Source organism: Pan troglodytes, chromosome 21, assembly GCF_028858775.2.
Source record: "Pan troglodytes isolate AG18354 chromosome 21, NHGRI_mPanTro3-v2.0_pri, whole genome shotgun sequence".
In the NCBI taxonomy this organism is placed as follows: Eukaryota; Metazoa; Chordata; class Mammalia; order Primates; family Hominidae; genus Pan; species Pan troglodytes.
Window position 1 is genome coordinate 57,296,355 of NC_072419.2, and position 27,384 is coordinate 57,323,738.

Here is a 27,384-nt window from a genome sequence, read left to right on the forward strand (position 1 = left end):
CCCCGCTCTAGGTTTAGATTTATATGCAGGTATATGATGCAAAGTATTTTTTTTTCCACAGATTAAAATAAATGCAGAGTAGAATACAAACCCCACATGATTTTTTAAAGATAAAATGAACTGATTTCACCTCATAGTCAACAACGCTGACAGGCCCCCTGATGACCTGTCAACTGTCAGGGGTGCCTTTGTGTGAAAGTTTGAAAAACCAGCCCTAAGGGGTGAAAAAGGTGAATAGAGGATGGAAGAGAAGGAAAAAAGGATAAAAGGGAAAAGGGAGAAAGAAAGGCGCGGAGGGGGGGACAGTCAAAGAGAAACGAGAGAGGGAGCACAGTATTCACAGGTCATTTTCCTAAAAGTGTCTGTTCTCTTTTTCTACAACCCCAGTAGGGCCCCACCGGGCCTGAACAACCCAAGCACACAGGGCCCTTTACTTCCAGTCCCCACATGCTGGCTTTGCTGGGAAACCCAGCTCCCTTTTTTAAGAGAGCCCCATGGAAGGCATTCTCTCTTTTTCATCAATTTCTTTTCCCTGGACATGATCCACATTAGAGACAGACATGCTGTTTCTGCTGTTTGTATTTTTTTTTTTTCTCCAGGCAGACCCATAAAGCAAGTTTTTGCTGGGCATGTTATTTGCATGGTGAAAAGAACAAGGCATCTCCTTATTGAGGGAAACACACATAGGGGCTGGGGTGGGCGGGGCTGGGCTGATGACCCAGCTTCCTTTCACGGCTGCAGGCGGAGGGGCAGGGCCCCTCTGCTGATGTGCTAGTGTCCTTCCCGGGGTGTGGGAGTGAGGGTGTCCTTCCCCGGGTGCGTGGGAGTCGGTGCTGCGCCAGGACTGCACTCGGAAGCGGCCTGTCCCTCTCCAGGCGTCTGCAGTGGATGGCAATGGCTTCGGGCCACAGATGGCAGGCAGGGCAGGCGTGTCCTCCGCGCTCAGTTATTGTCTCTGGTGTCCGAGGAGGCACTTCCGAACAAGATGTCACTGTCCTGGGACACGCTCAGCTGCGACTTGGTTTTGATGAGGAACTGCGCCCTCCGGAACATCACCCTCTCTTGCTCCTGCTTGAGCTCCAGGTAGGAGCGGGAGAAGGTGTGGAAGATGGAGGTGACTGGGAAGGCCATGAGCAGGATGCCGCTCAGGATGCTGCTCAGGGCCACTACCTGGCCCGGGGTGCTCCTGGGGACCATGTCGCCATAGCCCACCGTCGTCATGGTGATGACGGCCCACCAGTAGCAGGCAGGGATGCTGGTGAACTCGGGGCTGTCGGCCATCTCGTTCTCGATGACATAGAGCAGGGGCGCGAAGAGGGCGATGGCCACGCAGAGGAAGAGCAGCAGGAGCCCGAACTCGCGGGTGCAGCGGCGGGCCGTGAGCCCCAGCGTCTGCAGCCCCAGGGAGTGGCGCGCCAGGCGCATCACGTACAGGATGCGCAGCGCCCGCAGCACGCGCAGCACCAGCCCCACCTTGTCCAGGTAGCTGTTGCCCGCGCCGGGCTTGCGACGGCCCGCGGCGGCGCCGTCCACCAGCAGCGTGATGTAGTAGGGCAGGATGGCCACCAGGTCGATCAGCGTCAGCGGGCTCCGCAGGAAGGCGAACTTGCTGGGCGCCTGAATGAGCCGCAGGAGGAACTCCAGGGAGAACCAGCCCACGCACACCGACTCCACGATGAAGACGTTGTGGCACATCTGGGAACAGTGGCCCTGGGAGAGAGGGGAAGGGACGCCGGAGGGGTCAGCGGGCCCTCCAGGGAAGGAGCGCAGAAGCTCTGCCCTGTGCCCTGCTGGGCTTCCCAGGCGGAAGGTGACCTCTCCAGGTTGAGTGGCCCCGGGGTCCTCTCCCTAGTTGTGCCCACTCTGAGGCCTGGGGCACTAAGCACCATCTCTACACTGGCCGCTCCTCATCTCTCTCTCCAGCCCCCACCTCAGCCCTGAACTCCAGACCCCCAACAGGCTGCCTCCCTGACGCTCCCACCTGGGTGTCTGAGGGGCATCTCGAACTCGCCATGGGATCCCGGTTTCCTCTGCCCACTGGTGGTTTCCCTCCCTAGCTTTAGGCAATCCCATCTTTCCAATGGCTTAGGACAGGAGACCTGGCGTCATCCTTACCACCTTGCGTATAACCCCCAGGAAGTCTCTTCATTTAAAACAGTGCGAGAATCAAACCCACTGCCCACTGCTCCCACCTGGTCTGGCCACCATCCTTTCTTGCCTGGATGGTTGCAGTCACCTCCCCGCTGGGCTCCCTCATCCCTGCAGTCCATTTTCCACACATAGCCAGAGGGATCCTGTTCCTCCTCTGCTTAGCACCCTCCACGGCTCCCGATGGACTCTGAGGAATAGTCTTGTTCAGTGCCCCCATCACTGCCCTGGGCAAATTTAGGCTGAGGCTGCCTCACCGAAGCTTTCAAAAGAGGCTGGAAATGTGCAGTTTTACATGAACTCTCCTGGTGACAAATGTTGGTGATAATGTTGGTTAAATAGATAAAATGTTGATTTAAATCCTGGTGATAATTCAGTGCAAAGAAATACTCTATGGGCCACTAAAACACGTATTTTTGTTGGGTTTGGCATGCAGGCTGCCAGCTTGCCTCTCTGGTCTGGAATATAACTGGGTGGTAAACAGTCCTTTAGTGGATTTGGGCCTCATCCTTGAAGGGGCCTTTGGCAGAGAGGAGAGGCCAGTGTGGTTCCAGCCTGGGGCATCTTGGAGGTTCTGGGGCACAGCTGAGTTCTACGAGTCCCACTTGAACAATTCTGTCTCTAGGAATATGTTAGAGGCTGGAGATATGAGCTAATACCTGGTGGGGCTTTAAGGTCTTAGACCTCTGGGATGGGAAGCCCCTTCCTCTGGGAAGCTTTCCTGGAGTGTGCCCCACTAAGTAGCTCCAGCAGTGTCAGTGGGCCTCCCACACAGAGCCTCCTTGGCTTGTGTCTCCTGCTTATGGTGATGAGGGGGTGGGTGGTGCCACTACTCCATCCCAATCCCAATAGACTTGAAGCTTCTTGAGGTTGGAAGACTTGTCCTGGTCACCCTGTCTCCCCTGTAGTGCCTGCATACAGTAGGCACTCAAATGTGTGCACAAGGAGCATGTGAAGCAGTGAATCCTACTGCACCCCAAAATGAAGTTGAAGAACAGCATTTTCACTGAATCCTTAAAAAGGCAAAGGTATTATTATCTTTTCAAAAAGCAAGTATCAGAAGTTGAACAAAACAGTGGCTTTATTAGTATTTTCCTGATAAAATCACGATCAAAGATGTTGGAGCTGAGAAGAAATTTACACTAAGTACAGCAATTTCCAGACAGGTCTCAAATGGTGAGCACTTTCCCTTTCCTTTCTTTTTCTTCTTGACCCTAATCCTTAAGAGAGGACTTTCTGCACATTCACTATGCATCGCTTCTAATCCCTTCATGTGGCGTGGACTCAGTCAGCCCAATCACTTCTTTTTTTTTGCTCTTGTTGCCCAGGCTGGAGTGCAATGGCGCAATCTCGGCTCACTGCAACCTCCGCTTCCCAGGTTCAAGCGATTCTCCTGCCTCAGCCTCCCGAGTAGCTGGGATTACAGGCATGTGCTACCACGTCCGGCTAATTTTGCATTTTTAGTAGAGACAGGGTTTCTCCATGTTGGTCAGGCTGGTCTCGAACTCCCGGCCTCAAGTGATCTGCCTGCCTCAGCCTCCCAAAGTGCTGGGATTACAGGCGTGAGCCACCGCACCCAGCCCCAATCACTTCTAATCACTTCATGTGAACTCACTGAATCCTTGCAAAACTGTGAGGTGGGCCTGTTCATACCCACCCTGGACAGGTGAGTAATCAGAGGCTCAAAGAGTTTAAATAACTTGCCCACAGCTACTACACAGCTAGAGAGGAGAGAGCAGGATTTGAATTCAGGCCATCTGGCTCTAGCCCTGACCTCTTCATCACTACCCTTCATGCTTATTGAAAGTTGATTTTACCAGCTGGGTGTGATGGCATGTGCCTTTAGTCCCAGCTATTCAGGAGGCTGAGGCAGGAGGAATGCCTGAGTCCAAGAGTTCGAGTCCAACCTGGGCAACATAGCAACACCCCCATCTCTAAATTTTTTTTTTTTTTTTTTGAGACAGGGTCTCACTCTGTTGCCCAGACTTGAGTACAGTGGTGCAATCTTGGCTCACTGCAACCTCCACCTCCCAGATTGAAGCAATTCTCATGTCTCAGCCTCCCAAGTAGCTAGGATTACAAGCAAGTGCCAACATGCCCAGCTAATTTTTGTATTTTTAGCAGAGATGGGGTTTTGCCATGTTGGCCAGGCTGGTCTTGGACTCCTGACCTAAAGTGATCCACCCGCCTCAGCCTCCCAAAGTGCTGGGATTACAGGCGTGAGCCACCACATGTGGCCTAAAATTGTTTTTTTAATTTAAAAAAGTTTAAAAAGTTAACCTTACTGGTTGAATGCTATTTTCTTAAAACCCATTTAAAAATTCAACTTATAAGCCAGGCATGAGGGCCTACTTCCTCCACATACATAAGTGGAAAGATCCTGACACGGTGAGTACTTCTAATGTTAAATTCGAGAGTGCATGTAAATGAGACATGAGAATCGCTTCAATCTGGGAGGTAGAGGTTGCAGTGAGCCAAGATCGCACCACTGTACTCCAGTACAGTGTAATCTTAGCACTTTGGGAGGCAGAGGTGGGAGGATCGCTTGAAGCCAGGACTTTGAGGCCAGCCTGGGCAGCAAAGCAAGACCCCATCTTTTAAAAATAAATAAATAAATTCAATGTATACAAAAAGTACCAGTAAGCCTCTGTGGATTATCAATGCAACAGCTATTGCTACTTCCTCCACATACATAAGTGGAAAAATCCTGACATGGTGAGTACTTCTAATGTTAAATTCGAGAGTGCACGTAAAGCACTTAGCACATACAGGGTATACAGTCAGTGCTCACTAAATATTGGCTGGCATGATATTTACATTCAGTTCACACCGCCATACCTATTTCTCCACTGCCTATACAATTTGTACCTCTGAAAACTTTCGGTCTTTCTTGAAGCTTCCAGAATCCCCATATACAGGGAAGGAGTCACCAACTCAAAGGCCCATGATCTCATACACAAGGAGACTGAACTGGGCCCCTGTGGACTTGGCTCTCCCCAGGAGGTGCCATGTAGGACCGCAGGCTGGTGTGTATGTTGGTGGCGGGACAGGGGGAGGGGAGGGACCCAACCTCACAATTTAAAAAAAAATTTTGTGTTTTAGAGATGGAGTCTCACTCTGTTGCCCAGGCAGGAGTGCAGTGGCGTGATCATGGCTCACTGCAGCCTTACCTCCCAGGCTCAAGCAATCCTCCTGCCTCAGCCTCCCAAGTAGCTAGGACTATAGGTGCAAGCCACCACACCTGGCTAATTAAAATTTTTTTTTTTCCGTAAAGACGGGGTCTCACTACATTGCCCAGGCTGATTTTGAACTCCTGGGCTCAAGCGATCCTTCTGCCTCCAGCTCCCAAAGTGTTGGAATTATAGGTGTGAGCCACCACACCTGGCCTGATCTTATGATTTTTTTTTAAAAGAAGCTGAGATTTTGAATTTTTATATGAAAAAACTTCACTTTTAATGTTGGCAACCAAGTCAAATTTTTGGGAAACCTTGTGTGGGCCAATCACATAGTCCTGTGGGGCTATATTAGGTCCCCAAGCTGCCACGTGGGAACCATATTTCCATGCTTACAAAGACAGACTGGACTTAGACCTGGGGTTGGGCAGTGTCCTCAAATACCGAGTGGGTGTGAAAACACTTCCCCCACAGGGTTGCTGGAGCATTCCCTGGGGAGATAAGACGTAGGTGGCACATGCAGCCCAGCTCCGGCTCCCGTGAACTCCCAGATGAGTGGGAGCCCTTAGACTGTAGCACACACCCCGTGTCAGGCCCTGGAGTAAATAAACTTTCCATTCATTCTCTTATGTAACAAAAAGAAATGCTCACCATTTGTAGACACACATGTACCTATCAATAAAAATTATCTTCAGGACCCAGAAAATGTGTCTGGGCTACTATGATGCAAAGGATTAGGAACGTTGAGAAAGGACCGAATGGTTGAGATAAATTTGATGATATATGTAATGTGCTTCGCTCAGGGCCAGGCACGTCAAAAATCACATCATCCATTTATTCACTCATTTGTTCATTCAACAAATAGTGGTTGAGTGCCTGTTTGTGCTGGACACTGTTCTAAACACTGGCAAGGGGGAGGGCAGTGGTGGGCACAGTGGAGGCCAGGACAGGCACAGGCGTGGACCCCCATGATGCTCACATATTAACAGGGAGGCAGACCACGCACACAAACATTCCTGATGTCAGGAGGGACCAGGGATGCTATTCAGCCAGTGTGCAATCAGGGGAGGCTCCCTGGAGGAGGTGACAATGCTCAGAGTCCCTTCCCTCGTGGTGGCGCGTTTCCCCGCGGGGCGTGGGCTCTTACCTGCTCCTCCTCCTCCCTCAGGCTGGGCAAGGTGCTGACGGAGAGGTTGACGGCGGTGACGGTCACGAAGAGCACCGACAGGCAGGCGAACACCTTGCCAGGCAGCCCCGAGTGCGGCCTCTCCACCATGTCGCGCAGTCGCCGCATGCAGCGCCCCAGGCGGCCCTCGCCCTCGGCCGGGCCCTCGCTGTCGCGGCCCTCGCTGTCCAGCGCGTCGTCCTCTTCCTCCCGCTCCACCATCTCCGCGAACTCCTCAATCTTCTGCAGGTAGCGGCGCTTGCAGCAGCCGTCCAGGTGGTCCTCCGCGATGCCCCAGTACAGCAGCTCCTCCTGGAAGGACAGCGCGCACATCTCGCGCAGCAGCCGCAGCTTGCCCGCGCGCAGGAAGGTCAGGATGGTGCCGAAGGCCCCCGGGTTGCGGTCGAAGAAGAACTCGTTGCAGGTGACGTCGTAGTCATCGCACACGTTGAGGATGTCGTCGAAGTTGGTGCAGGCCTTGAGCTGGCCCAGGCGCGTCAGCGGGAACTCGTCCAGCGTGGTCCAGGGCAGCGAGTACTTGATGCCGCCTACGTTGATGATGATCCGACGGCGGCGGTCCTCGGGCTGACAGCCCTGGCGGGGCTCATCCTGCGGCCGCAGCCGCTGCGCCCGGCGGTAGAACGCGCCCTTGATGGCCTGGCGCTGCGGGAGGAAGGCCGGGTGGAAGGAGGCGTCCGAGGTGCAGCTCAGCGCGCTGTAGTCGTAGTCAGAATTGTCTCCCGGTAAGAGGGTCATTTTGGGCCTTCACATCCCTCTCGGGCCTGTGGGGAGAAGGGAGGGAAGACCCTCAGTGACCACCCCTAGCTTCACCTTGCTGAGAATGCAGATTCCGCAGATATTCACTGTTAGGGATGGAATCTTTGTCCCCCACATCCATAGGTTGCAGGCCCTAGCCCTCAATGGGATGGTATTAGGAGGTGGGGCCTTTGAGATGTCATTTGGTTCAGATGTGGTTATGAGAGCAAAGCCCCCACGATGGGATTAGTGTTCTTATAAAAGGAGGAAGACAGGCCGGGCGCGGTGGCTCATGCCTGTAATCCCAGCACTTTGGGAGGCCGAGGCGGGTGGATCACCTGAGGTCAGGAGTTTGAGACTGGCCTGGCCAACATGGTGAAACCCTGTCTCTACTAAAAGTACAAAAACTAGCCAGGCATGGTGGCGTGCACCTGTAATCCTAGCTACTAGGGAGGCTGAGGCATGAGAATCGCTTGAACGTGGGAGGCGAAGGTTGCAGTGAGCCGAGATCATGCCACTGCACTCCATCCTGGGTGACAGAGCAAGACTCCATCTCAAAAAATAAAAACAAAACAAAACAAAACAAAAAGAAGAAGAGGAAGAGACACTAGGGCTTTCTCTCTGCCATGGGAGCACTCAGGGAGGCATCTAAGTGTGAAACCCGGAGAAGAGTGCTGCTGGCGCCCTGCTCTCAGACTTGCAGCCGGCAGAACCGGGAGAAATAAGTGTTGCTGAAGCCACCCAGTCTGTGGTATTAATATTTGGTTACATCAGCCTGAGCTGACAAAGACATTCACCTAATAGTGAAATAGCAACAACATTGTTCAGCATCTCCCAGCCTTCACAATTCTCCCATATCCATCTATGCACTGGGGATGCAGCCGTGTGCAGAATGTGAAGGGGTCTCTGATCCCAGGCAGCTGACATCCTAGTGGATTTTCAGGTGACACATGTACTGTTATTTACTTCACATTTTATTTTAAATTAATGTTTTTTTTGGTATTTATTTGGCTTGGAAAAACAATTTACTGTAGACCTGCAGTTCTCATAGGGCTGATTTTGTCTCCCAAAGGACATGTGGCAATGCCTGGGAGCATTTTTGCTGGTCATGACTGGGGTTGCTATTGGCATTTAGTAGGTAGAGGCCAGGGAATGCTGTTGCATGTCCTACAATGCACAGGACAGTCCCCACAACAGACACTTCTCTGGTCCCAAGTGTCCTTAATGCTGAGGTGGAGAAGCCTGGTTAATGGTTATGAACGCAGACTTTGGAGCCACACAGCCTGGGCAAGTGACTCAACCTTGATGTGTCTTAATTTCCTTGTCTGTAAAATGGGTACAGCCATGTGACCTATTTGATAAGACTACTGGGAGGCCTAAGTGAATTATGTACATAGGAGCATTTAATGCAGTGCCTGGCACATAGTAGGTATTCAGTAACTATTGTCTATTATTATTATTATTTTTGAGACAGAGTCTCGCTCTTTTGCCTAGGCTGGAGTGCAGTTGGCTCATTGCAACCTCCGCGCCGCGGGTTCAAGCAATTCTCATGCCTCAGCCTCCCGAATAGCTGGGACTACAGGTGTGCCACCACACCTGGTTAATTTTTGTATTTTTAGTAGACATGGTTTTGCCATGTTGGCCAGGCTGGTCTTGAACTCCTGACCTCAGGTGATCTGCCCACCTTGGCCTCCCAAAGTGCTGGGATTACAGGTGTGAGCTACCACGCCCGGCCTATTATTATTTATCTTAAAGGGACAACTAATATTGTTTCCATTAATGGAAAACAGATACCACTTGCCATAAATCAGAAGCAATGGACAAAGAAATGCACAACTATGAAAGCAATGCCACGTTTGCTCAGGGGTCGGCAAACATCGCCTTGAGGATGCAGGGCTGAACTGGACAGCCACGTTCATCCAGGAAGCCTTCCTTGGCTTTTCCAGCTAAAATGAGCACCCCTCCCCTTACAACTGGTGCACCCGTCTTCACGGCACTTACCACCAGTTCTAGAATTGTCTGTGTGCAAGCCTGGCTCCTTCATTAGGCAGCCTGCTCCCTGGGGGAAGAAACGTGCTTTAGTCATCTCTGAATCCCTATGCTCAGCACTGTAAAGCCTCAAAGAAGTGCTTGTTAAATGAGTACATTTCCTGTTGACGAGACCAACATGATAAGGTGACTTCTGGGGAACTCAGGTCAAAATATCAACTTGCATGGACTCCTTCCTTCCCAACCCTCAAAGCTAAGGGTTTGTGCTACTGGAACGAGATTGCTTATTCATTACCAGCTCATGGGCTGAATTTGGTTCACAAATATTTTGCTTGGCTTGGAGAAGTTCTTGAAAGTTGAGAAATTTCATGTAAAAATCCATATCCTTGGCTTCTTTTTAAAAATCAGGATATCTGGCAACACTTGGCCCAAATGCCAACTGAGAAATGGCTACCCCTTTAGGCAGCACATGCTCCAATCCACCACAGTCCCCACCCCCAACTATTGTCTTCCTAACACCCACTCTATTCCACTCATGTGTGTTTCCTTCCCGGCCCTATAGGCATTTGAGATTGAGACCCTTAGATTATAGCCATAGAGCTCTCTGGAATTAAGCCGATGCATAGAAAAGTTAGTAGGAGTCAAATACTCTGCTTTTAAAAATCACCAGCCCTCGGCCGGGTGCGGTGGCTCAGGCCTGTAGACCCAGCACTTTGGGAGGCCGAGGTGGGTGGATCATGAGGTCAGAAGATCGAGACCATCCTGGCCAAGAAGGTGAAACCCCATCTCTACTAAAAATACAAAAATTGGCCAGGTGTGATGGCATGCGCCTGAAATCCCAGCTACTCGGGAGGCTGAGGCAGGAGAATCCCTTGAACCCAGGAGGTGGAGGTTGCAGTGAGCTGAGATGGTGCCACTGCACTCCAGCCTGGTGACAGAGCAAGACTCTGTCTAAACAAAACAAAACAAAACAAAAAAACAAAATCACCAGCCCTCTCCCTAGACAAATCCCCAATGGAATCAAGTGGTAAAAGTCTATCAATTCCAAACGGAAACCCATTTCCAATACTTAAATATGGGTCGGTGCTGTGGACATGTTCAGGAAGACACTCGCTCACAAACACACACATACACAAACACACACATACACAAACACAGACATACACAAACACACACATACACAAACACATCTACCTATGAATGAGAAAATGTTTTAATAGGTGCTGGAAGGGGAGGGAGGGTGTTTCACACTTAAAAGGGGCTCCTTCCTAAGAGGAATTGCTTTACAAAAGCGCATCATCCCTCTACTACTCACTGATCTTTGGGGAAGGCTACAATTGCATAGATCACGGTTTGGAAAACTAGGGTACACCTGTGTTTGAAAGAAAAATGATTTGATTTTAGACGGTTAGAGTGTCTTTAACTTCACCTAAAATTGGAACCCATCTCCTCAGGCACAGCCTGCCAGGATCCTTTGGAGGCGTGGGAATAATCCCTTTCAGGCACTTTCCTTGGTGATCTCTCTTTTCAGCTCTGCTGTTTCATCTTTGCTACCACAGAAAAGAGAAAAAGTGACATTCTGTTTGGCAAGAATGGTGATGGAGGTAAAGGGAAAATGCCTCACACAAGCCCTGGAGGGCTCTTATGAATCCCCATGGCTGTAATCACCTCTTCTTTTTAGGAATTTCTTCTTTCAACCCTCCCAGCTTTCCCTCCAGCAGAAAACTCCCCCAATTAGTGATTTATTTCCTTCACGCCCTGCCCCCACGTGAGTTTCCTGTGTGGAAAGTGATCCTGTCTCGGCAGCAGGGTGAGTATGGAGAGGCTGATGCTACTCGGAGGGTAATAAACACAGTAACGACCTTGTTCTCAAAGCCAGAGTCCCCTGGGGAAATGCTGAGGCCAGAACTTGCTAAAGGAAGAACAGGCATATTTTTCCATGGCCTTTGGTCTTGCAGGTACCTGATCTGATGTGAGATGGACGGCTCAGCACCTCTAGACCCTACACTAAAGTTCATAAATCAAAGAGGCCCCAAAGCCTGGGCTTCTGAAAAATAATACTGCTTTTCACACAGCCTGATATCCTCACAAGAAATTTTTTATTTCTCCGTGGTGTTAGTTCTGTTAGTTCTACAGCATGGTGGGTTTAAGTGATTTTGCCTCTGAGGGTCTGTGGATGCTTGGGGAGAGGAAGCTGTTTGGGGGAGAGGAAGCTGTTTGAAGCAGAGGCTGCGATGGGGGAGATGAGGTGAAGTCCGGAGGCAGGTGTCATTCATTCCTTTATTTGTTCATTTATTCAGTAGTTACTGAACGCTCACCACGTGTCAGACTCTGTATTAGAGCCGGAGACACGGCAGAGAACAAGACAGACCCAGGCCCTGTCCTCACGGAGGTGACCTTCTGGTGGAGAAGACTGTTTCCAAATGAGCACACAAGTCATTTCAGGCTGCAGCGACTGCAGTGTTGTTGACAGAGCAAGGTGAGAGATGGAGAATGACTATTGTGGGGTGTGGGGCAACATTGGCTGGAGGGGTGAAGGAGGGCTTCTTGGAGGAGGGGACATGGGGTTGAGCCACATGGATAGATCCAGCCCCGTGAGGACCTGGCAGAAGGAGTGGCAAGAATTTGCTCCCTGACTTGGGGGTGGGCTTGGATGATCAAAGACCAGAGAATGCAGAGCACAGAGCGAGGGGGAAGCTGGGAGAAGAGGAGAGGGGCAGGGGGCAGGTGCAGCAGGGCCAAGGGGCTGACAATAAGGAGCTGGGGCTTACTCTGCAAGGGACAAGGAGTCCATGTGTGCCTGCCAGGTCAGTGGACAATGGGTGGGCTGGGGAGCCCAGGCTGGAGGCTATGGAAGTCATTCTGGAAATGACTAAGGTTTGCAGCGGTGGAAGTCCCGGAGAACAGGAGGGATTTGGGATGAACTTTGGAGGAAGAGCCCTCAGGACTGGCTGAGGAATGGGGCCTGGGGGAGGGGGAAAAGAGAAGAATCAGGATTCCAGGGGTGCCATTTACCGAGGCGACGGATAGGTGGCGCTATGGTGAGCTGAGTCAGAGGAAGCCGTTCCTGGCTGTGGGATTATGGACAGAAGAAGCAGCTGGCAAAATCCAGGAGAGAGGGGGGAGATGGGTGTCTCCCAAGGACGGTGCCAGACCATCAATGCTGAGCTGATGGGTGTGTGTTTGCGGGGGGTGAGGGTGTCACCTGGCAGCTTTGACCTGGCTAGGCTGGCAGGGGCCGGAGGGCCAGGGTAGTAGAGCTATGGTGAAGTCAGAGGCGGGGGCCTCACCTGTGCCCTGTGCCCCGTAGCCACTGAAGCTGCATCACATCAGGCCAGAGTGGTCAGGGTAGGGCATATGGTAGGCAGAAAAATGTCCCCACATTCCCCTAGATGCCCACGTCCTAATCCTAATCCCTGGAAGCTGTGACTATGTTAGACTGCATGGCAAGGAGGAATGAAGGTTACAGGTGGAATTAAGGCTGCTACAGCTGACCTGAGATGGGAAATTATCTTGGATGATCTGAGTGGGCCCAGTGTAATCAACAGGGTCCTTATTTGTGGAAAAAGAAAGCAGGAGATGGAGCGGCAGAGGGCTGCGGCATGAGAATGACTCCACTGGCCACTGCTGGCTTTGAAGATGGAGGAAGGGGCCATGAATCAAGGAATGCAGGTGGCCTCCAAAGGCTGGAGGCCAGGAAATGAGCTCCCTGGAGCCTGCAGAAAGGAGCACAGCCTTGCCAACACTCGATATTAGCCCAGCCAGACTCATTTCCAACCTCTGACCTCCAGACCTGTAAGATAATACAATTGGGCTGTCTTAAGCCACTCAGTTTGTGGTAATTTGTGACAGTTGCAATAGGAAATGGGATGCTGAGGCCAGGCATGGTGGCTCATGCCTATAATCCCAGCACTTTGGGAGGCCGAGGTGGGTGGATCACTTGAGGCCAGGAGTTTGAGTCCAGCCTGGCCAACATGGTGAAACCCCATCTCTACTAAAAATACAAAATTAAGCTGGGCATGGTGGCAGGCACCTGTAATCCCAGCTACTGGGAAGATTGAGGCAGGAGAATCACTTGAACCTGGAAGGCAGAGGTTGCAGTGAGCGGAGATGGCGCCATTGCACTCCAGCCTGGGCGACAGAGTGAGACTCTGTCTTGAAAAAAAAGGGGGATGTTGAAAAAAAGCTGGTTCTGGTTCTGGTTCTGGTTCTCCTCCAGCTTGGGGGACAATGTGCCAACCACCCTAGGCTGAGGAGGCAGAAGGGTGCACAGGCTTTAAAATCAGGAGACCTGGGTTCAAGGCCAGTTGCTCTGTGACTTTAGGCAAGTTGTGCCCTACCCCTGAGACTCAGTTTCTTTATCTGTATAATGAGGCTACAAACAGCTCCTGCGTCCTTGAGTTATGGTGAGGACAAAAGCAGATGGCACAGGTGATGCACTTGGCTCCATGCCCGACGCTGAGTGAACCCTCAATAGTCGCCTCGGAATTCTCACAAGCTACGATTAGAGTCCACTGCCCCCCTCCCTGCTTCCCAAGAGAATCTTCTTTTCTGACCTGACCCACTGGGATTTGGATCCAGCATCATCTGATCCCTGGATCCAATTGCTAGAGGGTATGCGGGCTGGCCTAGCACTCTGGGAAAGCCACTGGGCGGTAATGAGGGAAATGAAGATGCTGCTGCCCTGTGACCCAGGAATCCCGCTTCTGGGTATATTTCCCAGACCTGGGACCACAAAGGGTTGTGGCAGACATTGTCAGTAATAAATTATTTGCACTCAAATCCTTCACTCAGGGTTTGCTTCTGGGGAACCAGATGGAAGAGAGTAACAAACAAGGTACAAAAGTGTGTGTTCTGTGTTGTTTATGGTACCAGGAGGTCCCCTAGCATCCATCCCCAGGGGAGTGGACAGGCAAGTCTTTGTAGAGGCAGATTATGGAAGCCTGCAGATTGCCCAGGAATCAGAAGCAATGGACTGAGTGGAGATTTAGCAACACATTTAGGTCTTAAAAGCAGTGTGCCGAGTGGAAAAAGAAACAGAAGTTTCCAGCACTGTGCTATTTATGTAAATGAACACACACACATTACATATTTTACAAGGTCTCAAGCACATGTGAGGATCTATATTAACCACATGGAGGGTGCCTGGAAGGGCAGAGGAAGGGGAAGAAGCGCGGAGATTGGAACAAAGAAGAAAAATGAGTAAGATGAGACAGCCTGGCACAGGCCAATGAGGAGGCGTGCTGGGAAGCGGTGTGGTTTGTACAACTCCAGGTTTTAACCCAGGTTTAAAAAGAAAAATGAAGAGCACAAGAACGACAGAACCTTCTGAATTGCTCGGGGTGCTCGGTGGAGATACAGATTCCTGGGACCCTCCCTTCCCAGTCGGAATGTCTGAAGGGGAGGCCCAGGAATGAGCATGTTCACAGGCTCTCCTGGAGATTCTGTGTGAGAGAGGGGACCTCCGGGAATGCCTGGAGTTCTCCCAGGGGCTGGAGGCACAGGAGCTGCTCTGGGCTTTCACCTGGACTCCCCTGCCCAATGTGTCAATCTCCTAGAGGCTCTGGAAGGCTGTGAGTCCCGCTTCATTGGAGAAATGAAATCCCTTCTGGTTCGTGAGAAAAATCTTCTGCATTGGTGCTGCCTTGATAAAATTTCCATTCAGGAGCCCAGAGATCCACTGACACTCTCCTCGCAATTTTTCTATCCTTCCTTTGAGGAAAAGGTGATGCTTATAAGCTATGGCTGAGGGCTGAGAACATACTTCCAAAGATAAATGATCATTGAGATCATAAGGCGTTCTGAGTGGCAGTTCTCATGTGACCACCCTGAGGTCAGCACATGACTGAGGGTACAGGTGCAGGACCTGTGGGGTGGGATTTGGGAGGGCGGAATGGGATGGAGTGAAGGTCCAAGCCAGGCATGGCTAGTCGTCCCTGCTGCTCCTGCTAATAACCCTGTGGCCTGGGCAGGCCATCACACCCATTGAGCCGCTGGCCTCTCTGAGCCTGCCTCCTCCCCTAGAAGATGGGGATAAGATTGCTGACCTCACGGGGCTATTATGGGGATCTGGTGAACAGAGGTTTGCTGCAGGGATGAGCAGTGTCACTGGGCCTCCTGTCCCCATGGCTACATTCCATCAGGGGCATGAAATGGTTCTACAGATGGTCCTGGGCTGACCCCAACTGCTTTCAGGTCTCTCTCCGGGGTTCCAACAAGCTGCGGGCCTCTCTGGACCCTGTTCTTTCTGTCTTATGCTCTCCGTCCCTCTTCCGAGTGGCAGCGGGGAATGCAGAGAGAGCGCTAACTGCACAAAGTGTTATAAATAGCAGCAAACACAGCTTCCCTCCACTGCAAACTCACTAAGTGCCAGGTGCTGTGCTAGGAGCCTTCATTGCCTGTGTCTCCATCCTTTCCTAAAAAGGTGGGCATTATCACTAATACTCCCATTTTACAAATGAAGAAACTGAGGCTCTGAGAAGTGAAAACTTATGTCTGGCAATAAGCGATGAAGCCAGAATTAAACTAGATCTGTGGGACTCCAGGCCGAACCTCTTTGACCCCTGCCTTTTATTGCCTCCTTGAACCACTTGTTCCTTTCGGGGAGCTGGTGTGGTGTCTCCACCCCTTGCAGTGAGTCAGGGACTGGGTTTCTAGTCTCTATTTCATATGGACGAGATTTTGGAATGTTTCTGAGGATGGGGAGAAGCAGGCAATTGTCCATGGCTGGGGAAACATATTTATCACTATTTTATATTTGCAAGTGAGCAGAGTTAAAAAAAAATCAACAAAACCCCTAGTTTTGCCAAACTCAGGGTTGCCATTTTGGCCTCTGGGAAGGAGATGTTGACGATGGAGGCAGAGGGTGGAGTCGTCTCCAGAAGCCCTGCTGATACCTTGATTTTGGCCCAGTGAGTCATTTGGTCTTCTGATCTCCAAAAACTATGAGATAATAAATTCAGGCTGGGCGCAGGGGCTTACGCCTGGAATCCTAGCACTTTGGGAGGCCAAGGTGAGAGAACTGCTTGAGTTCCAGAGTTCAAGGCCAGCCTGGGCAACATAGTGAGACCCTGTTTCTACAATTAAAAAATAATCAGCTGAGCGTGGTGGTGTGTACCTCTAGTCCCAGTGACTCAGGAGGCTGAGGTGGGAGGATCACTTGAGCCCAGGAGGTCAAGGCTGTGGTGGGCCATGATAGTGACACTACACTCCAGCTGGGTGACAGAGCAAGACCCTGTCTTCAAATAATAATAATAATAATAATACATTTATATTGCTTTAAGCCACTAAATGTGTGCAAGTATGTGAAAGGAGGAAATTAACACAGCTTCCAAGGCAACTTTCCAGAAGGAAAGCATTTCTCTCCTGTACTCTGCAGGCTTTGGTTTCTCTCTCTCGTACCATGCCTCTCAACCTGTGCCATTCCCTCACTCCCAGTGGGTGTCTCGGGGACCCGTCCGTCTCTCTCCATGCCACTCTTTCCCAGGCCCTGCGGCGTTTCACTGCCAGTATAGCTTCATCTGTCAGGATTAGGGCTTCTGGCCGAGCCAACTCAGAGGCGGGTCAGGCTGCATTAATCCCCAATTAAAACGTTAATCAAAATGGATCCAACCATTAGCCTGGCCCGGGTCCTGGCATGTTAGATTTCCAAGAGCTGCTGTGCCCTGGTGGAGAATATATCTTTCTTAGCCACCTGCCGTCTGTTCTCGCCACAGTCCCACCACCCTGGGCCTCGGCCCAGCCTCCTGAAAGCTGGGGCCCAAGTTCCTGGGGAGATTGTGTGCTGGGAGCTGGGCTCTTCCCTCCATCCCTCCCTTGCCCCCAAATGAGAAAAAGTGCCAGTGTCCCTCCCCCCTATAAAAAAGACAGGCTGCCTCGGGAGCCTCCCTGCTGTGCTGCAGGCAAGCAAAATAACACCAAATGCACGTTTGCGTTTGCCTTCTTCTACGGGGAGGTGTTTGGGGACTGGAGCCAGAAGATCCTTTTCTCTTTGCCTCCTTGTAGCTCAAAATTAAGCAGAGAAGCAGGCTTGGGGGAGCAGTGGGGACCTCAGGACGGCAGGAAGGGAGACACCTGCTTACCAGAGTCCTCTGGAGGGAGAGCATGATCGGACCTGCCCAGGGAGGTGTGGGTATGAGAGTGAAGACTCACCTCAGGGCAACGGACAGTCTTAGGCACAATTCAGATCCTATTTGTAGCAAAGTCACTTCATTTCTGATTTCGTTAATCAAATACAGTCTGCTGGATGATAAAAATGGTCCACAGCAATGGAGTGCTTCAGCTAGGTTCTTCGCCTCTCCCTTTTTATTAATTCTATTTAGAGGGGCTTTACCAGCTGCCATTTTTCACCCACGGGCTCCATTTCTGGGCTTAATGCAACAACCAAGGGTAGATTCCTGTACCCCTAGACCTCTGGCAACAGGCAATGTTGACTCTTCATCAACATTGGAAAGCAGGGTGGAGAAAGGACAGCCGAGCCAAGGTACCTACTGAGGCTCCAGGAGGTGAGTTCCTTGGAGCTGGTTTGCGTCACTTAGCCCTGCATCCAGCACACATCTCTTTGTTCTTCTGTTTCCTGAGGCACCTCCCTCACCTCTTGCCAGAGCCCAGCTGTGGGTCTGGTGCAGAGAATTCAAAGTGGTGCTCAGATCTGCCCCAATCAGGCTCCAGGACAAGCTTCGGGAAAGTCTTTGGGGATGGGGAGAAGCAAGTAACCTCTGCCTCCCATGTCACATCTCCCTCCCAGAGGCCAAAAAGGCAACCCAGAGTTTGGCAAAACTAGGGGTTTTGTTGATTTTTTTACTCCCAAGGTTTGACAACCCAGGCTGTAGGCTGCGGGCCTGGGCTCTCGAGTCTCAGGAGAAGAACCTAGGTTGCCTCGTTTCCAGTGTGCTTGCAGTTCCCTGGAGTGTGTCCCAGGACAGACATCTTTCCCCTGGAACGGGCTGGCTTCGAGAATGACTGAGGAGGGTGATCCCCAGGGGCCAGCGCTTGCCTGTTTTTCAAACACACCTTCCCTCCTTCCCCTCCCATCAGGCGACTCCGCAGGGCTCCAAAAGCCGGGGGAGGCACAAATAGAGCTCAGGTCTGGCAGAGCCTGAAAAATCCCCCAAAGAAGGACAGCATGCCCTAGCCACAGTGCCGACCGCAAGGCCCCAATCAGCAGTGCCAAACTTTTCTTGGAGATGTGCTGCCGGTGAGGCTCTTCATAGGGACTCTGCCATCATGGGTATGGGGGTATCAAACACACACTAATGAATAAACCTCTGCTCAGATTCATAAGGCAGGAACTTCCCCCACCCCACAATGAATCAGACCAGTTCCTGCTCCCTCCTCTTACTTCCCCCTGTACTTATCTCAGGGAGTCAGCAAAGGGGGTGGGGGCGTCTGCATCTGTCTCCCTCTTCTATGTGTCTGTCATTTACCTGGGTAACTTTGGTGCCTGGCACCCTGTAAGTGCTTAATAACAGCGAGTGCTTAAGAAAATGCCTGCTGAATGGACAACTTAACTCATAAACCCCATTGGTGGGAACCTGCATTCCTCAGTAATGTCGGATCAGTGTTTCTCAACTCCTCCCCACCCTACCCCATCACCCGCCCCTAAGGAGCTTTGAAAAGATCTTTTCTTCCTATTCTAGAACCAATTCCAGCTTCCACACCTCCCACCTTGAGAAGGAATGCATTAGATGAACCAAGACTTCTGCCTATATACATGGGCTGCTACAGTTGGCCACCCCGGCAGTCTGCGGCCTCCCAAGGAGGGGCCTGGGTCTTAATCCTTACTTCTCTCTAAGCTGCATGAAGGGTGCCCCCATTCCATCCCTCTTCACTTCTCCCCAGCATAGCGCCTCCATAAATGTTTGTGAACTGGATGAATGACTGTTGAGCGCTTGGTATGATGAGCTGCTTATAATAGGTGCTCAACCAATCTTTGTCCAATCTATGAATGAATGAATGAACTTCACCCTTTTCCTTCCATACCTCCGGGCTGAGCCTCTCTCCCACATGGAAACCCTAAGGCTGAGACCACCACCTTCCTACCAGTTCCTGGGGGTGCCCAGTGAACTGTCTCAGTATCCCCAGTGCCTAGCACACAGTAGGCGCTCAATAAACGCTTGCTGTGTTCATAATGAATGACTCAATCAGGCCCACGGTGGGGGTGAAGGGGGGCTCCATACTGTGCCTAAGGATACAGTGAATGAGCAAGTGACACACACTCCCCCACCCCAATCCCTAACTCTCCTTCCTCCCGGGATCCGGGGAGAAACCTCGGCCCACAGCCGGGATGCGCCCCCGCCGGGGTCACCGCGGCGGCGAACGTCCCGGACTTCGCATCCCGGTGACCCCTTGGGATGAACCGAAGCCGGACCCGCACCTTGGCCGTAGCAAGCGCGCTCCACGCCGCCACGCACCAGCGGTGACTCCCGAGTCCTCTGTCGCCCTGGCCTCCCCGCAGGCGGCTTTCGAGGCCCCCGCAGGGAGTTCAGGGCCACGGCCACGTGCAGCCGTCCCCGAGCCCGAGTTTGCAGGCTCGGGGTCCGGTTCGCGCTTCGGTGGCGCCCGGCGAGGCTGCAGCGCGCAAAGTTCCCACCTCAAGTTCCCGTCGCGGCGTCCCCGCCTCGGAGTTGGCCCGGCCGCGGCTTCCGTCCCCCCCGGCTGCCCACGGGTCCGGGGCGAGGACGCGAGAGGGGCCTGGAAGTCGCCCGGGGAGCCCGCTCTGCCTCCCGGAGCCGCCGCCAAACTTCGGTCCCGGGGCCCGGCTCAGCTCCCGCCCTCGGAGCCACGGCCGCCCCGTCTCTGCCTCCCGGTCCCCGCCGGGCTCCGAGTGCGCCGGGAGCGCGGCGCAGCAGCCGCCGAGGGAGGGAGCGAGGCAGGAGGCGGGACGGAGGGAGGGGACTGAGCGCGGGGCGGGGAGAAGGGGCGGGCAGCCGAAAGCGCAGCGCCTGGCCTCGCCTCGCTTCGGGACAGTGGCAGCGGCGCCACCGTCACGGGGCGTCCAGGCGCCCAATCGGGACCCCGCACCTTGGATCCGGGGGCCCTGGCGCGCCTGCTGGATTGCGCTCCTCGCGGCCAGTTCCTGAGCCCGCGTCCGGGACTGCTCGCGCTACGCCCTCCCTCCCGTTGCCTTCTTCCCTGTCTGCTCTCCCAGGAGCGACCACCCTGCGGCCCCTAAGCCTGCACGCGACAGCCTTCAAGGTCCCCGCGCTCCGCTGCCCTGGAGCTTCACGCACCAGGCGGCGCGGCAGCCTCCTAGGGTCGCGCGCCCTGTCAGCTTTCCCCGCGGTGCAAGTGCTCCGGTGGTCCCGGGTCCGGGCCCCTAGCAACACCGCCCCAGGGTCTACATGTGCTAGATATTAAAACCCCACTCTCCGCTGCCCCGGGGCCGCGCTCCACGCGCTTACACATCCTGGGAACCACATGCGCCATGTCTCCTGCCTTTCCCTGGAAGTCCTGGAAGTCCAAGTGCACCGCTGCCTCTGGGTCCCTCGCCCCCCTACCCCGGGCAAATACTGCATCCTTGAGGCCCTCCACGCGCTGCTGCCCTGGAGCCGAACGCTCCAAGCAAGCTTCCACATCCTGGGGGCCACATATCGCGCGCCTTTTCTCGACCTCCTAGACCAATGTTGCCCTTGGGCCCTTCCTGCCACCGCCACCCAGGGACTGCCAGCATCTTGCTGTGCCAAATTCCTAGGGCCAGTACGTACCGTGCCAGGTGTTTTCCCTTCCAGTCCCGCGGGGCCGAGGCCCCAGAGCCCTCCCGGGCTAGCAGAGCCGCACTTCGTCGTCCACTCCCCGGGCCGGTGCAGGGCACTTGGACCAGGTCCTGGGGTCTTGCTCCCAGTGTGGCCGCCTAGCCTCGGAGTTGGTAGGATGCTGCACAGATGCTGGAGGTTGGGTTGGAGGGATCTATTGGGTTGGAAGAATCTACTGAGTTGGAGGGACCTATTGGTTTGGAGGGATCTGTGCTGCTGGCAGGGCTGGCCTCAGGGTGGCTTGCCTTGCAGTCCGTTCCTCTTCTCCTTTCTGTCTCTTGCACTCCGTTCCTCTTTTCCTTTCTGTCTCTACTGCCTTTGCCTATCATCAGAGAACCAAGAAAGGACATGAAGAAACCCTGCTGCCGACCAGCCTGAGGCCTTCTGCTTGAGTGGGGCTCGGGTTGGGGAGTCGTGGGTGCTCATTAAGTGGGTTAGGGTTAACCCTAAGAAATGAGCGCAGGGCACACTGGCCTGCGCGGCAGTCCCAGCCGGGTGGAGCATAGGAGTTCCAGGTTATAGTGCACTATGATGGCACCACTGCAATCCAGCCTGCGTGACTGAGCGAGATCCAGCCTCTAAAACAACAAGAATAAAAACACTGGCTTACTGGTGAGGTGGAGGACTGGACAGACAAGGATCTGCCTAAGGACCTGTTTCCAAGAGCTCACCTTCTACTGGGGGCTTGGCAGAACTGGGAGACTGCTGAAATACGTGATTGCAGAATGAAGCCAGAGAGGCCACTTTAGATAGAATAATGGGGGAGGGCTCCTGTGGAGGTGATGGTTACATGGAGCCCTGAGCCAGAAGGAGCCCATCTCGCAAGATGGGAAGAGAGCTTTCTAGGTGGACAGAACATCAAAGGCACTGGCCTTCAAGCAGGAGAGAAGGAGGCACGTCTGAGAAACATCAAAGAGACCAACCAGCAGTGTGGGGGAGGGGCCTGAGTGGGGTGGGGTGGGCTTTTGTTGTCAGAGAGTCCCTGGATTACATATTGAGAAACACTCCTCTTGTGGTGGATCAGGCTTCTGCCTTCCTTTCCCATCTGAAAATTTTTTTTTTTTTTTTTTTTTTTTTTTTTTTTTGAGACATAGTCTCTCTGTGTCTCCCAGGCTGGAGTGCAGTGGCATGATCTCAGCTCACTGCAACTTCCATCCCCCTGGGTTCAAGCGATTCTCCTGCCTCAGCCTCCTGAGTAGCTGGGACTACAGGTGTGTGCCACCATGCCCAGCTAATTTTTGTATTTTTAGTAGAGACGGAGTCTCACCATGTTAGCCAGGCTAGTTTTGAACTCGCAACCTCAAGTGATCCGCCAGCCTCAGCCTCCCAAAATGCTGGAATTACAGGCGTGAGCCACTGCACCCAGCCAGAAAATTGCTCTCTATCTTGTTTTTGAGACAGGGTCTGGCTCTGTCACCCGCTGGAGTGCAGTGGTGCAATCATAGCTCACTGTAACCTCTAACTCCTGGGCTCTAGGGATCCTCCTGCCTCAGACTTCTGAGTAGCTGGGACTACCACACACCACCATGCACCACTGATTTAAAACAAAATATATTTTTTGCAGAGACAGGCTGGTCTGGAACTCCTAGGCTTAAGACATCCACCCACCTTGGCCTCCCAAAGTGCTGGGATTACAGATGTGAGCCGCTGCACCTGGCCATGTTTCTATCTTTTTTACTTGCGTATTATCTGTGTCCCCACTGGGGACCAAGCTCCATCAGGGCAAGGACTGTGTGCTGTCTCTCCCCTCTCCAGCAGCTCCCACTCTGCTAGGCACATACAGAGCAGGCTTCTTAAATGATTCCTGGAAATGATTCCTGGGGGAATTCAGGACAGTTTTCTGGAATAGATGTGACTGCGTCAGAGAGTCAGACTCCTCACTGATGATCACAGGGTACGGATGCAGAGCAGGGCCTCTCAGACTTTACTGTGCATCTGAATCCCCCTGAGGGCTTGTTAAAACCCAGACAGCTGGCCCCCACCCTGGAGTGGCTGATTCAGTGGGTCTGGCGTAGGGTCCTTCTGAGGAGTTCCCTGCTGATGCTCATGCATCAGGTCTGGGGATCCCACTTTGAGAACCACTGATATTGAAGACTTGAACCCCTACCCAGCTGGGTCTGACTTCAGAGCCCTCATGAGGTCCCGGGACAAACTCAAGCCAGCTTCTTCTTATGTAGGATCCATAGGAACTAATGGCCACCTCTAGAGATGGGGCTGGGCTTATTAGAACACTATGCATCTGAGTCAAATTTCACAGTGACCTGCAGACAGAAGACCTGGTACACTGTGTGGAGACCGTCAGTGAGAACAATGACTTCCACCCGGTCCTGCCTACCCGCAACATACACACTCACTTGCTGTACCCAGGAGTTAAATTACTGCCTGATCTTATCCCTGACTGTGCTAAACAATGTCCAATAAAATCCTTTTAAGTCCTTTTAAGGAATTCCTCTTTGCAGTTCCTCCCTCCCTTAGAGCCTTCCAGATTTTTCACTCTTCTCCTCATATCTTCATTTTCCTCTTGAAAAGCATCCTTCCCCAAGCTGTTGTGTGGAAAGAGATGTTGATGATACCCATGGAAGCTTCCTGAGAAAATGGGAACCGTCAGTGCTTGCTGGGCAGCTACGAGGTGCCAGGTGGTTGCTGGGTGATTTGAAGACATCAGAGCCACAACTGGGCCCGGAGGTGGACTCTGGCACGCAGACCTGTTTTATTTGTCCCTACTGAGTTAAAATTTTAAAAAATTAATTTAAAATTAGTTGCTGACCTTTAAAAACTGGGAGATTTCATGTAAAATTTTTTCTTTTGAAACACTGGGAGATCTGGCCAACATCCTTTACCCACACAGCATGCTGGTGCTGGGCAGTGGCTTCTGCTCCCTGCGGTGTGCCCCTCTACCCACATCATACCATCTCGGTTACTGCCAGGCCCCTGGAAGCAAGAGTTGGTGACTTTTCATGTTGGCAGATTGTCTAGGGTCGCGCGGTAAATGGCAGAGCCAGATCCGAACCCAGGCCTGCCTAACCCAAAAGCCCAAGCTTGTCACTGAAATAAAAACTGCTGTTAATTTTTCGGGCAGGAGGAGAATGTGACATTGCTGGCCCTGAGGAAATACCTTAAAAGGGAGTTACTGTCAGCAGTTTAAGAATATGCCTTCCTTCCCATCCATAACCAGCTGTCAGTAAGCCATAAAGTTCTGGGCTGTTTTTCCAGGGCAGGAAAAGTTATCCAGAGCTGTCCATTTTTTTTTAACCCATCTCCTCCTTGAGATGAAAAGGCTTGGATTTGGTTGGAGTTGGGAGGAATCTGTTGAGAGTGGTGGGTGGGGTGGGATTTTCTTGGTTTGGAGTTAGCTCTTTGGACAGGGGATCCCACTGGGTGTCTGTGGGGTGAAGGCTGGTCTTTGAGTCAAGGCAGGGATTGGGATGGGGGCATTCTCCTTCTCTCTCTCCACAGACACTCTGCCCCAGGCACTTTTCCTTTCTGTTCCTCTGATTCCCCAAATCCTGTCACCTTCCCGCAGATTTCCATATAGCCACTTCCTGCAGGTCTCAGCCCATTGTCACCTTGGGATTCCTGGTCTGGGATGGGGTTAGGTTGCAGTAGGTGAGGTTGAGGCATGCAAGGGTGTGACTTTATTGAAGTCTTTCTTTTAAAATGTGATATTTTGCTTCTTGTGGATTTTTGTGGACTAATTTTGATTTTTAAAAAATATTGTTTCAAAATGTTATTTACCTTGATGATTGAGCTTTTGGGCGCCCCCTTACTTTTTTTTTCTTTTCTTTTTTTATTTTTTTTGAGATGGAGTTTCTTTCTTGTTGCCCAGGCTGAGGTGCAGTGGCACGATCTTGGCTCACTGCAACCTCTGCCTCCTGGGTTCAAGCGATTCTCTTGCTTCAGCCTCCTGAGTAGCTGGGATTACTGGCACCCTGCCACCTCACCTGGCTAATTTTTCTATTTTTAGTAGAGATGAGATTTGACCATGTTGGCCAGGCTGGTCTTGAACTCCTGACCTCAGGTGATCTGCCCTCCTCAGCCTCCCAAAGTGCTGGGATTACAGGTGTGAGCCACCACATCCGGCTCCCTCTTACATTTTGCACCCTGCCTGCCTCATCCCAGCTCCTGCCCTGCTCCTAGTCCAGGGTTCTTTGGCAAGAGCCCTGGGCTGAGAGTCAGGGGACCTGGGTTCTGGTCCAGCTTGTGTCACTAGACTAGCTGTGTGGTTGGACACAATCCCCCTGCATCCTGAGCCTCGGCTGTACCATCTATTCAGGGAAAGGGTTATACCTAACTCTATTCCAGAATGATCTAAGACAGATGCTAGAACTCTGACCGGTGGTGCATTGTGTCTATCTCCTGGGGGCTTTGGAGCCATTTGAGCCTTGCTGACCCTGGCCATTATGGGGTGTCACTCACTGTTTCTTTCTTGGCTCTACACTCGAGGTGTTCCTCTATGCAAACACAAAATCTTCACAGCAGCTGTATGCAATGAGCCTCAGTGCCTTCGTGCCTTTTTCCTGTCCTGGAGGAAATTTCTGTTTTGGAAATGTGGTTCTGTATCTTATTCTTTGATGTCCCGCTTTTTTGTTTTTTGGTTTCATTCCCCGGATCATTGGATAAACATTGTTTAAGGACCTTCTATATGCCAAGCACTGAGCAAGCACTTGGGATGCAAAAGATACGTTTGCAGCCCTGGAGGAGCTCACCTTCCACGGCAGGAGACTGCCCATGAGCAGATCCGGGGGCCGCGAGAAGCCTGCAGCAGGGGAGGACTTCCAGGCAGGATGAGGCCACTTCGAGGGAACTGTGCACCGTCTTTTCTCCTGGGAGGAAGCCTGCATCCTTTGTGCTGTCTCCAGATGCCATCAGCCCCGAGCAGTGTATAGCACCTTCCTAACAGAATCCTCCTCAAGAGAGTGCTGCAGTGTTACATTTTGGATCCACACTCGAAGGGACGAAGCTCGAAGTTAAAGCTTCCAGTTGTCTCTAACCCCATCTCCCTCCATCCCTCCTCTGGGTTGTGGTTTGTCCCTCAGTTTTTCCGCCTCCTGATAACTTTCAAAGCCCATTTCCAAGTCCACCTCCTGCGTTCAGCTTTCCTCCACTGCTCCAGCCCTCAGGGGACTCTTCCCCCTACCCTCATCCTAAGCCTTTATCAACTAATAGGTACTCTCCCTGGCACTTAATTAAGATCTGTCTAGAGTTCCTTGGTGCTTCAGCCCAGCCACGAGATTCTGGTTCTTGCAGGGAGAGGGCACTGCCTGATAGTTGGTAATAGCTGGAGGGCTCATTCCCCTCTACTCAGAGGGTGCAAACTGATGTATCTTCCCAGGACTTCCATGTTTTAAAAATAATGAAGTATGTGCCAATATTTGAAAATTAGGAGATTTTCGCATACGAATCCAGATTTCTGGCTTCCCTTGAAAACTTAGAAGATGTGCCAATTCTGAACCTGCTTTCCTGCCTGGCAAAAATTGGCTAGAGCTGGTAGCAACATTTTCCTTTAGCTGGGGCCTGGGTTCTCCAGTTTGTCACACTCCTCACCACTCCTTAAAGTCTAGAACCCTTTACCTGTCTACCTGCCTGGTCCCTGTAGGCATCTGAGATTTTAAGTCCTGGTTCAACTTTTCTCTTTCTTAAGAAGAGAGACAGCTCATCAGAGCACTGCACACTGGCAGATGCTTAGGTAGCTCAAAGGGAGGGTGGGCGTGGAAAAGGGGATGTGTGAGCACCCAAGACTGTTGAGTGGTTGGGGGTTGGAGAGAGTCAGGCAGGAGGGTGCTTACTATGAATCCAGTCCATAGATACTTAGTATCAATGAACTCAGATGGGTGTTTGAACCTGGCTGATGTGACGTGGGTTATGTGTACAGGTAGAGCTATATTTCATGTGAATACAAAACAACACAGTTATAAAAACCAAAATGAATCTGACTTCTTGAGAGAATGTGCCATGTGCCAGATACTATTCTAAAGTTTTTATATTTCATTCTCATAACAACCCCACATAGTGGGCAACATGATTTTCCCTGTTTCTGGGATGGGGTAAATGAGACACGGGTGAATAACTTGCTCAGGATTACACAGCCAGAACATGAGAAGCTGTGGTGGCAACACACACAGAAAGACCCTGAAGCTGGATTTTACAGCAGGATCCGAGGTGCTGGTAGATGCTGGATTTCGTTATTGTTGTCATCTTTCCTCCCCCAGATTAGAGAGCTATTGCTGTGTTGTCCCATCTCTTGGGATTGTAATTTGTCTCCCTCCTGCTAGGAGTCTGTCAGGCTTGAGGCTTTCTTCCGTAGCAGGGGGTTGAAGCTAGCCAGCCCCTCAGGTGTATTACTGTAGGCTGTTTGATCTGGACACATGCAGAAGTATATGGCTTTCGCAAGAGGAGGGAA

General features: G+C 52.0%; 1 protein-coding gene across 4 annotated transcripts; it reads right to left on the reverse strand.

Moving 5' to 3' along the window:
• Positions 1 to 561: 561 nt before the first annotated feature.
• KCNG1 (potassium voltage-gated channel modifier subfamily G member 1) lies at positions 562 to 20,098 on the reverse strand. Of its 4 annotated transcripts, XM_016938138.3 has the most exons (5): positions 19,823 to 20,098; positions 10,661 to 10,776; positions 9,244 to 9,301; positions 6,469 to 7,268; positions 562 to 1,710 (listed from the first exon to the last, which is right to left on the reverse strand). In XM_016938138.3, the coding sequence occupies exons 4-5, from the start codon at positions 7,240 to 7,242 to the stop codon at positions 943 to 945; spliced, it is 1,542 nt and encodes a 513-aa protein (XP_016793627.1). In that variant the 5' UTR covers positions 7,243 to 7,268; positions 9,244 to 9,301; positions 10,661 to 10,776; positions 19,823 to 20,098; the 3' UTR covers positions 562 to 942. The 4 variants fall into 4 exon arrangements, with proteins under 4 accessions (XP_016793627.1, XP_016793626.1, XP_016793628.1 ...); XM_016938137.3 differs by lacking the exon at positions 10,661 to 10,776; XM_016938139.3 differs by lacking the exons at positions 10,661 to 10,776; positions 19,823 to 20,098 and adding an exon at positions 19,607 to 19,796.
• Positions 20,099 to 27,384: the final 7,286 nt, after the last annotated feature.